Below are 11,877 nucleotides of genomic sequence, written 5' to 3'. Positions count from 1 at the left end.
AGGCATGGACTATTTTCTAAACGGTGACAAAATTCATAATGCTAAAGTGCAAAGGGACTTGGGAGTCCTAGTCCAGGATTCTCTAAAGATAAACTTGCAGGTTGAGTCCGTAATTAAGAAAGCAAATGTAATGTTGTCATTTATCTCAAGAGGCTTGGAATACAAAAGCAGGGATGTACTTCTGAGGCTTTAAAAAGCACTGGTTAGGCCCCATTTGGAGTACTGTGAGCAATTTTGGGCCCCACACCTCAGGAAGGACATACTGGCACTGGAGCGGGTCCAGCGGAGATTCACACGGATGATCCCAGGAATGGTAGGCCTGACATACGATGAACGTCTGAGGATCGTGGGATTATATTCATTGGAGTTTAGGAGGTTGAGGGGAGATCTGATAGAAACTTACAAGATAATGAACGGCTTAGATAGGATGGACATAGGGAAGTTGTTTCCATTAGCAGGGGAGACTAGGACGCGGGGGCACAGCCTTAGAATAAAAGGGAGTCACTTTAGAACAGAGATGAGGAGAAATTTCTTCAGCCAGAGAGTGGTGGGTCTGTGGAATTCATTGCCACAGAGGGCTGTGGAGGCCGAGACGTTGAGCGTCTTCAAGACAGAAATTGATAAATTCTTGATTTCTCGAGGAATTAAGGGCTATGGGGAGAGAGCGGGTAAATGGAGTTGAAATCAACCATGATTGAATGGTGGAGTGGACTCGATGGGCCGAATGGCCTTACTTCCGCTCCCATGTCTTATGGTCTTATGGTGAACCCGCTGGTGTATCAGCAATTCACTTGTGGTTTTATAACTCTTCTCACATTCAGTACATTTGAAAGGTCTGTTATCAGTGTGAACCAGACGATGTGTAGTGATGTAGGATAATCGCGTGAATCCCTTCCCACACACAGAGCAGGTGAATGGCCTCTCCCCAGTGTGAGTGCGTTCATGTTCGATGAGGTTCTGTGATCGTATGAACCCCCTCCCACAGTGAGAGCAACTGAACTGTCTCTCAGTGTGAACAACCTGGTGCGTGACCAGGTCCTCCGAGCTTTTAAAGTTGCTTTCACAGTCCGAGCGGTTTAACAGCCTCTCATCAAGGTGAACTTGCTGGTGTGAAAGCAGGTGGGATGACTGAATGAATCCCTTCCCACACATGGAGCAGGTGAATGGTCTCTCCCCAGTGTGACTGCGTTGATGATTTTTAAGCTGGGAAGTGTAACTGAACCCCTTACCACAATATGCACATTTCCACTGTTTCTCCATGGTGCTGGTGTCCTTGTGTATCTCCAGGTTGGATGATCAGTTAAAGCCTCATCCACACACAGAACACGTGATGATTTCTCCTGGCTGTGAATGTTGTGATGTTTTTTTCAGGCTGTGTAACTGGTTAAAGCTCTTTCCACACTCAGTTCACTGGAACACTCTCACTCAGGTGTGTGAGTGTCTCGGTGCTTTTCCAATCACACTGATGTTTGCAAAACATTTCTGCTTCCACATTCAAAGGTCGATGATAATCAGGTTCTGATGAATGGAACAATTCTGTTGTATTTTTGTGTGATGTTGTGTTTGAGTTTCACATTTGCAAAACTTCCTCTTCTAATACCCTGTAAAAGGTGTTTACAAAAATTATCATTGTAACATGATAGAAATTCAGAACAGATATTTAATTTTTTATTGAATATTCTTTTCCCTTGTTTGTTTCCTCAAATATGTGGTCCAAACAAACTAAAAGAAGAAAAAGATCAGCAACAAAGTACCAACAAGAAGAAAGGTTAGCTTCCTAATGAACCAGAATGTTGTTTCCAATGTCTTGAAGTTACTTTGTACCCTGCGATGCTCATCAGCTATATGAACGGAGTGGGAATGGAGGGATACAAAAGAGTGGTCTAGTTTGGACCAGGGAGCGGCGCGGGCTAATTGTTCCTTGTTTCTCGTGGAAGTGGAAATGACTAGGGTTGGGAAGCATTTTCCGATCGGGGCCATTGTGATCTCCTGGACTCGTTTCGATCGCCTCAGGGGGTCGGAGAGGAATTTCCCAGATTTTTTTTTCCCCATATTGGCCCTGGGGTTTTTCACTCTGGGTTTTCGCCTCTCCCTGGAGATCACATGGTCTGGAATGGGGGGGTGGGGGTGAGTTAATAGGTTGTAATGAACAAAGCATCATAGCTGTGGGGGACAGCTCGGTGGATAGGATATTGGTATGTAGATAGGCTGGAAAATTGGGCGGGGATCCTGGATTCAGGATTCAATCCTGGACCGGGGAGCGGCGCGGGCTTGGAGGGCCGAAGGGCCTGTTCCTGTGCTGTATTGTTCTTTGTTCTTTAGTTGTGGAAGGTAGCAAGTGCATCAGTGGACACCACATGCGCCCTCTCCAGGAGAGACTGCAAGGATATGCGACATCCACCCAATTGCTATGGACACTGCTCATTCAGCTTCAACAAATTGTTGTTTGAATCTGGCCCAAGAGCAGGTCCAGGAGAAGATACTCTGATCTTGGTTAAGCTGCATTTGGAGTATTGCATGCATTCCTGGCCACCATACTACCAGAAGGACCTGGAAGCTTTGGAGAGAGTGCAAAGAAGGTTCACCACGATGTTGCCTGGTCTCGAGGATGTTGGCGAGGAGGGGTTGAATCGGATTTTTTGCTGGAAAGACAGAGGCTGACGGGAGACCTGATAGAGGTCTACAAAATTCTGAGAGGCATAGACAGGGTGGATAGTCAGAGGTTTTGTTCTTCGGATGGAATTATCAATTACAAGGGGCACAGGTTCAAGATGAGAAGGGGAATATTTAAGGGAGATGTGCAGTGGAAGTTTTTCGCACAGAGTGGTAGGTGCCTGGAACATGCTGCCAAATAGGTGGTGGAAGCAGGCACATGAGCAAAATTTAACAGGAATCTGGATGGGTACTTGAATAGGGAGGAATTAGAAATTATCGCTCGACTATTAATCCAGAAACTCAGCTAATGTTCTGGGGACCTGCGTTCAAATCCTGCCACGGCAGGTGGTGGAATTTGAATTCAACAAAAAATATCTGGAATTAAGAATCTACTGATGACCATGAAACCATTGTCGACTATCGGAAAAATCCATCTGGTTCACTGATGTCTTTTAGGGAAGAAAACCTGCCATCCTTTTCTGGTCAGGCCTACATGTGACTCCAGAGCCACAGCAATGTGGTTGACTCTCAACTGCCCTCTGAACAAGGGCAACTAGGGATGGGCAATAAATGCTGGCCAGCCAGCGACATCCATGTCCCATAAATTAATTTTTAAAAATCCCACCCAGGGCCAATTCCCGCAACCGCACACATTTATCTTACTAATTCTCCTGACACTCGGGTCAATTTAACATAGCCAATCAGCCTAACCTGCACATCTTTGGACTGTGGGAGGAAACTGGAGCACCCGGAGGAAACCCACACAGACACGGAGAGAATGTGCAAACTCCACACAGTGACCCAAGACCAGAATTAAACCTGGGACCCTGGAGCTCCAAGGCAGCAGTGCTAACCACTGTGCCACCATGCTGCCCAGAGGGATACAGACCGAGCAAGGGCAGAAGGTTTTTTTAAAATTCGGGTATCATGATTGGCATGGACTTGGAGGACCAAAGGGCCTGTTCCTGTGCTCTACTTTTCTTTGTTCTCCCCAACTTCCCCCACACAGCTAAAGATTAGGAGATTGGGGCTAAAGTATTAACAAAGGTTGAGGAGCAGCTCCTTCAGGTAACTATACAGGGCTGCAACATCTCACACTGAATAGAGAATCCCTGCAGTGCAGAATGTGCCATTTGACCCATTGAGTATGCACCGACTCTCTGACAGAGCATCTTAGCCAGGTGTTCTTCCTCACCCTATCCTGGTAACCTCACAATTTCCCATCTAACCTGCACATCTTGGGACACTAAGAGGCAATTTAATATGGGCAATCCACATCTTTGGGCTATAATATAATATTAATATAATGTAAACATGGCCCATGGACTCCTTTCGGCTGCAAACATTCGCTGCAGCCTGGGAGTGGGTGAAGCTGTTTAAAATCTGTTTATTCAGTAATGGTTCCCCGGGCACTAGGACCCAGTTGGGAACAGAGACCCTGAAGCCCCGTCCACTCTGTTACGTCACCTGAACGAAGCCGCATGCGCACTCCTCGGCTTTGAATCAAGATGGCGGCCAGTAACCGGGGCCTCGCTTCGGGAAAAAGACCCGGAGCGGCAAACGCGGCACCTTCAGGTTCGTAAAGGGGGTTAGAGCATTCACCCGGTGTTTACAAACTCTCCCCAACCAGAATCGCCTCCGTTACTCACTCCGGGTTTCCGCATCCTTACCGACTGCCTGTTAACCAAAGAAACGTCTTTGTCTCAGGAGACATCACTCATACTGCGCATGCTCCAACTGGATGAGCATTGGGCCTGCGCACGACTCTCCTGCAGTGAAGAAAGGGGACTTTCAGCACCGCGGGGAATGCTGGGTATAAAGCCCGCTATTGACAATCCCAATTAGTGAATAGTGATTGTTTTTGCTGTGTTGTGGAGATTGTGGCGGGTGGGGAAACCGATAAAATTAGGAACAAAATCATAAATAAAGCCAAGTGTACAGACCCTTAATTATCAACCAGAAAGAAGGAAAATGGGGATTGCTGAAAGACTGTCCTTTTAAGTATTGAAAGTATATTTATAATGAGAAGAAAATCAATCTGTGTAGCTTCAGTGAACATCGATATGCAAAGAGTAAGATGAAAGACTTTTAATCACCTCAAACACTTGGCATAGAACTGTCTGAAACTCAAAACAGGAGCTTCAGGAAATCAATGACAAAATGAGCATTTATAAATATGTAAATATATATATATATATAGATATACGTATATAAATTTATAAATGAGCATTTACACCGTTGACAGAAGACATTTTTAAATGTAAATTATTTACACTCAATCACTTTTGTATTCATTTGTGGGACATGGACGTCGCTGGTTGGCCAGCATTTCTTGCCCATCTCTAGTTGCCCTTGGTGGACACTTAAGATTCAACCACATTGCTGTGGCTTTGGTATCACATGTTTTAATGACAATGTTACAATCCATAATTATCCATGTGGCAGAATGTATCCCATCAGTGACTGGTTGTCTGCTCTGAGTTTCTGAGCTGTCCTGACAGTGATGACATTTGCAAACTTATTTTACAGGATATTAAAAGGGAAGAACTTGCCATAAGAAATCTCAAACCAAACTTCACACCAAGATCTGACAGAGTCACTCGATTTAATAGGATGAGGCAAACCATCGCCCATTCTACCATTCCTGTGACTGGAAAAGCACCGAGACACAGACACCGACACCATGGGGAAACCGTGGAAATGTGAGGATTGTGGAAAGGGATTCAGGTCCCCATCTGAGTTGGAAATTCATCGACGCAGTCACACCGGGGAAAGACCATTCACCTGCTCTCAGTGTGGGAAGAGATTTACTAATGCATCCGACCTGCTTACACACCAGCGAGGTCACAGCGGAGAGAGGCCATTCACCTGCTCTGTGTGTGGGAAGAAATTCAGTATTTCATCCAACTTAGCGAGACATAGAAATCATAGAAACCCTACAGTACAGAAAGAGGCCATTCGGCCCATCGAGTCTGCACCGACCACAATCCCACCCAGGCCCTACCCCCATATCCCTACATATTTACCCACTAATCCCTCTAACCTACGCATCTCAGGACACTAAGGGCAATTTTTAACATGACCAATCAACCTAACCCGCACATCTTTGGACTGTGGGAGGAAACCGGAGCACCCGGAGGAAACCCACGCAGACACGAGGAGAATGTGCAAACTCCACACAGACAGTGACCCAAGCCAGGAATCGAACCCAGGTCCCTGGAGCTGTGAAGCAGCAGTGCTAACCACTGTGCTACCGTGACGCCATCATCGAGTTCACACAGGGATGAGACCATTCAGCTGCTCAGTGTGTGGGAAAAGATGCAGAGATTCATCCACCCTGCTGGTACACCAGCAAGTTCACACCAAGGAGAGGCAATTCATCTGCTCTGACTGTGGGAAGAGGTTCACTCGGTCATCCAGTCTGCAGAGGCACCATCGAGTTCACACTGGGGAGAGACCATTCGCCTGCTCAGAGTGTGGAAAAGGATTTAGAGATTCATCTGACCTGCTGGCACATCAGCGAGTTCACACCGGGGAGAGGCCATTCATCTGCTCCGTGTGTGGGAAAGGATTCGGAGATTCCTCCACCCTGCTGACACACCAGCGAGTTCACACTGGGGAGAGGCCGTTCACCTGCTCCAACTGTGGGAAGGGATTCACTCAGTTAGCCAACCTTCTAAGACACCAACAAATTCACAGCGGGGACAGGGAGAGGCCTTTCACCTGCTCAGAATGTGAGAAGGGATTCTGTGAGTTATCTACCCTGCTGACACACCAGCGGGTTCACACTGGGGAGAAGCCATTTACCTGCTCTGTGTGTGGGAAGAGATTCAATCGGTCATCGAACCTGCTGACACACCAGCGAGTTCACACTGGGGAGAAGCCATTCACCTGCTCCGTGTGTGGGAAGGGATTCACTCAGTCATCCCACCTGCTGAGACACCAGCGGGTTCACAAGTGATGACACGGGTTGGATTCTGCTGTTATTGCTGCTGTTAATCACATCCAGGACTGAAGCATGTTCATTCTGACAGTTGGTGAAGTGGGAGGGTCAGAGGGTTTCTTTCTGTTGGACTGGCCGGTCTCTCAATTTTCATTCCAGTGGCTGATTCCCTTTGAGCGAGGGCACATTTCCACTGAAATGATCCACAAAAGCAGATGTCAGATGAGACTGAGATGATGAAAAAATTCTTAACTCAAAGGGTAGTGAACTTATAGAATTGTCTACCACAGAAGGCTGTGGAATCCAAATCACTAAATATATTCAAGGAAGAGAGAGATTTTATTTTAGATTTTAATGGCTTCAAGCGGTGTGGGGAGAATATGGCATTGAGATCGAGGATCAGCCATGATCATATTGAATGGTGGAGCCGACTCGAATGGCCTGCTCTTAATTTATTATAGTACATTAATTTTATCCTGGATAGTAAATAGTCTTTTTCATCCCACTACAGGTCCCTTATCGCTCATCCGTCCTCATTCTGAAGATTGGCCGCGCTCTGAACAATCTTTCTCCACTGATTTCTCAGCTGCTCTCACTGCCTGTCCCATCGAGAGGCCGGTCCACATTCCGATATTATCCACACATCTCGGGCCTTCCTTGCACACATTTTCCAGGTGTTCTGTCTCACATTGCCTTTTTTTCCAAACATTCCTCCCTATTCACAACACATCTTAGAGAGACATATTAGATCATGAAGGGGCTCGACAGGGTAGAGGCAGAGAGATTCTTTCCACTTAGAAAGGAAACAAGAACTAGAGGACACAGCCTCAAAATAAAGGAGGGTCAGTTTAGGACAGAGTTGAGGAGGAACTTCTTCTCTCAGACGGTAGTGAATCTCTGGAATTCTCTGCCCATTGAAGCAGTGGAGGCTACCTCATTAAATATGTTTAAGTCACAGGTAGATGGATTCCTGATCAATAAGGGAATTAAGGGTTATGGGGAGCAGGCAGGTAAGTGGAACTGATTCACTTCAGATCAGCCATGATCTTATTGAATGGCGGGGCAGGCTCGAGGGGCTTGATGGCCTACTCCTGCTCCTATTTCTTATGTTCTTATGTCCAAAATAAGTGAGCTTCCTGGATGTCAGAGCCTCAAACAGGTTCCGGTGAACACCAGCTTTCTCCAGCACCCACTCATTCACCCACTTTGCCGTCCGTGACACACGGAATATCCGTCTGAGTCCTTTCATTTCAAACACTTTTATTGGAGCCTCGTCACTCTTATTGATAGTCCAGCTTTCACAGACACACATTGGCACCGGCCACACAAGGGCTTTCAGAAGGTGAATATTCATTGTAACCGAGATGCTGTGTCTGCTCCACACAGTTTTCACTGAGATCACAACACCATGATCCTTAAGACTGGCCTGAGTTTGTTTGATCGATCCTGCAGTCAGATCTCAGATAAATACATGAGTCTCTGTTCCACTGAGTCTCCAGCACAGGGCCGGGCCAGCCGGCTCAATCGGTCTGTCAGTAATTTGCTCCACATCAGCCTCCACCGACCCCACTGCATCTCCTCCCTATCAGCATATCCTTCTGTTACTGTGTCCCTCATGTGTGTATCTAACTTTCCTTTCAATGTATTCATGCTGTTCACCTCAACCACTCACCATGGACCAAGTTCCATATTCTCTGTGATTTGGGGTCAATAATGAATTCCCCTTCTCTTTTTAACATCAAAATTTGGATCAAATTATCAAATTAAACAATCAAATTAAATGAATGGAAAGGTGGGGGGGGGGGGGGGATCCTTTAAAGGGACAGCCAAAAACTAAACCCTGAATGAAAAGTTACAAACGTAAAACTATGATGTGGTTCTGGGGAGGAATGAAGCTCTCCAGCCCCCACAGTGCCCACTGAAGACCTTGTGTTGGTCGGCACCACACGCTTCCTTTCCAGGGACACCTGGTCGCAAACATGGGCTGACATGGTGGTTCGCGCCGCTGTCTCACAGCTCCAGGGAGCCGAGTTCAATTCCAGCCTTGGGTGATTGTCTGGATGGAGTTTGCATGTTCTCCCCATGTCTGCATGGGCTTCCTCCGGTTAGTGTCACAAGTAGGTTTACATTAACACTGCAATGAAGTCACTGTGAAAATCCCCGAGTCGCCACACTCCTGCACCTGTTCGGTGACACTGAGGGAGAATTTGGCTTAGCCAATGCACCGAACCAGCACGTCTTTCAGACTGTGGGAGGTAACCGGAGCACCCGGAGGAAACCCACACAGACACGGGGAGAACAGACAGTGACCCAAGCTGGGAATCAAACTCAGGTCCCTGGCGCTGTGAGGCAGCTAACTGCTGTGCCACCGTGCCACCAATGATCCAGGTGAATGTTAAATAAGAGACAGAGCAGAATTATAATCTCTCAACTATTATAATGGTTTATTCAAAAAGAGTAAATAATACGAGAGAAATTAAAACAATGAGTCTCACTGCCTTCTGCCTGTCAGGGACCCTTCTAACGACGCTGGTCTGGAGCTCGAGAGGTCCTGGCAACATTCGTGATCCCGGTCCAAGGTGACTACCAACGTACCCGGGTCGAAGCCCCGCCCCCCGTGTTTTACAGTGCGGCACAAACAACCTGACAGGAGATTTGGTAAATTCCCAGACTTGGGAAACAATATACAAACACAGCACTGGAAGGTCAGCTTGTTTCTGTAGCGCAGCTGCTTCTTTAGGTTCTCACAGCATGAATAAATGCTGAGTTGACTGGTGAATATCTTAACTCTTTACTTTCTATGCATTCCACCCTGAGATTCAGCAGCCAACGCAGCAATCCCATCTGTACCTGTATAACTTCCTTCACAACAATGACCTGTGTGAACAATGCACGCACTCTGTACCGCAAGACAGTTAAAATGAACAACAAAAGGGAACAAAGTAGCAGTATGACAACAGGATGTAACATTAAAGTAAAAACAGCGGATGGTTTGGGTGACCGTCCATTAAAAACATCCCACCAAAGATGAAAACTGAGGCAATTAAGTTCATCCGATGTTTGGTGAAGTTTGCCTTAAGCATAGGTCATTTCCACACTCTGCCTAAGAAGATGTTGCCTGTCTTGACTTAGGTGTGTAGAAACGTGTGTATTTTGTTCAATAAGCCTGCATAATTTATTAAGTTCTATGAGTATGTACATCAAATATGTCCCATGCATCTTTCCAACATTGGTTTACAGGGGGTTCAAGCTATCTGGCATTCAGATGCACATTGTGAGTGCTGGTAATGCAGACATAGTTTTTAAAAATTATTCATGGAGTCACATGTGGGCCAGACCAGTTAAGGATGGCAGATTTGCTTCCCTAAAGGACATTGTGAATCAGATGTTTTTTTTCTGACAATCGACAATGGTTTCATGGTCATCAGAAGATTCTTATTTCCAGATCTTTTTCATTAAATTTCACTATCTGCTGTGGTGGGATTTGAACCTGGGTCCCCAGAACATTAGCTGAGTTCTGAATTAGTAATCTAGCGATAATATCACGAGGCCATCGCCTCCCCACCAAACTTGTCCAAATTCATGCATAATAGTATCATTAACTGGCGATAATTCCTATTGACATTGGCCATGACTCAGCTGTAAGGTACAAGCTTCATGTATGAGGAGTTATGTAGAGGACATACCACCACAAAAGGCCATTGGCTACAATCCGCCACATTGAGCACGGATGCCTGGACAGTGACGTTATACAAATAATATTTCTGTCCTTCTGCACAAGTACATTTGTTTTGAGTGCATATTTTACTGGATGCCTTCCATCCCCCATGCATCGGGAGTGAATGCAGCTTAGGAGGTACAAGCCAAGCATGTCGAGCAGCAATTATTTCCCCTTTTCTGTGGGGTTTGGTTTGAGATATGTACCCACACCTTGCCACCCTTACACACAGGTGTGTCATATTCCCTGTCTGGAGGCAGAATTGAAGGGACAGGTTGTTTTATCATCTGACTCACGGGGTTTCATAGAATCCCTACAGTGCAGAAGGAGGCCATTCGGCCCATCGAATCTGCACCGACCACAATCCCACCCAGGCCCTACCCCCATAACCCTACTTATTTACCCTATAACACCCTGACACTAAAGGGCAATTTATCATGGCCAATCAACCTAACCCGCATCTTTGGAGTGTGGAAGGAAACCGGAGCACTTGGATGAAACCCACGCAGACACGGGGAGAATGTGCAAACTCCACACAGACGGTGACACAAGCCAGGAGTCAAATCCAGGTCCCTGGTGCTGTGAGGCTGCAGTGCTAACCACTGTGCCGCCGTGCCACCCCTCCTTTTTGTGGCCTATTATTCAAATTATGTAAGGCCTTTGCCACTCTTTGAGTGTGTGGTCAAGCTTGATTTATTGTTTCAATAGCCCATTCATGTGTTCAATCAGACCAGGCTAGGGGATGTGCAATACCCAATGTATTCCATTCATTGACTCCTGTGTGATACAAATGTCATCCCAACTTGATTTTTACACGGTGAGATCTTATTCCTTCGCACCTTATCACATTATTATTCTTGATCACTCGAGCTCTGATTTTTCACTGGCCATGCTAGGGTAGGATTATAACCATTCATTAGAATCTACTCTCGCTTTTCAGTCCAGTGCTACTTGGAGTATACCGTCACTTCAGTGACTATCGGGTCATAGTCCCTCACAGTTCTCATCACAAATTTATGATAAAATAATTTAAACAATAAAGAACAAAGAACAATACAGCACAGGAACAGGCCCTTTGGCCCTCCAAGCCCGCGCCGCTCCCCGGTCCAGGATTGAATCCTGAATCCAGGATCCCCGCCCAATTTTCCAGCCTATCTACATACCAATATCCTATCCACCGAGCTGTCCCTCACAGCTACGATGCTTTGTTCATTACAACCTATTAACTCACCCCCACCCCCCCATTCCAGACCATGTGATCTCCAGGGAGAGGCGAAAACCCAGAGTGAAAAACCCCAGGGCCAATATGGGGGAAAAAAAAAAAATCTGGGAAATTCCTCTCCGACCCCCTGAGGCGATCGAAACGAGTCCAGGAGATCACAATGGCCCTGATCGGAAAATGCTTCCCAACCCTAGTCATTTCTACTTCCACGAACACCATATGAATTCCCTGCCCCCGAGACAGGTTCCCAACTATCCGCAGTCTCGCTCTGTACTGGCACCAGCAAGATGGTCATAGAATGAAGCCTTGAAACGAGAAACAAGGAACAATTAGCCCGCG

The 11,877-nt window shown here is 46.4% G+C and overlaps 1 protein-coding gene across 1 annotated transcript; it reads left to right on the top strand.

The window, feature by feature from the left end:
* Window positions 1–4,194: 4,194 nt before the first annotated feature.
* On the top strand, window positions 4,195–6,616 carry LOC144483990 (uncharacterized). The gene is made up of 3 exons (XM_078202566.1): window positions 4,195–4,230; window positions 5,185–5,573; window positions 6,003–6,616. Exons 2-3 carry the CDS (start codon window positions 5,339–5,341, stop codon window positions 6,614–6,616), a joined length of 849 nt encoding a protein of 282 aa, XP_078058692.1. The 5' UTR covers window positions 4,195–4,230; window positions 5,185–5,338.
* Window positions 6,617–11,877: the final 5,261 nt, after the last annotated feature.

Source organism: Mustelus asterias, unplaced genomic scaffold (genome assembly GCF_964213995.1).
Source record: "Mustelus asterias unplaced genomic scaffold, sMusAst1.hap1.1 HAP1_SCAFFOLD_85, whole genome shotgun sequence".
NCBI classification, from domain to species: domain Eukaryota; kingdom Metazoa; phylum Chordata; class Chondrichthyes; order Carcharhiniformes; family Triakidae; genus Mustelus; species Mustelus asterias.
The sequence above is the reverse complement of the archived record's forward strand: the minus strand, read 5'-3'. Positions and strand labels throughout refer to the sequence as shown.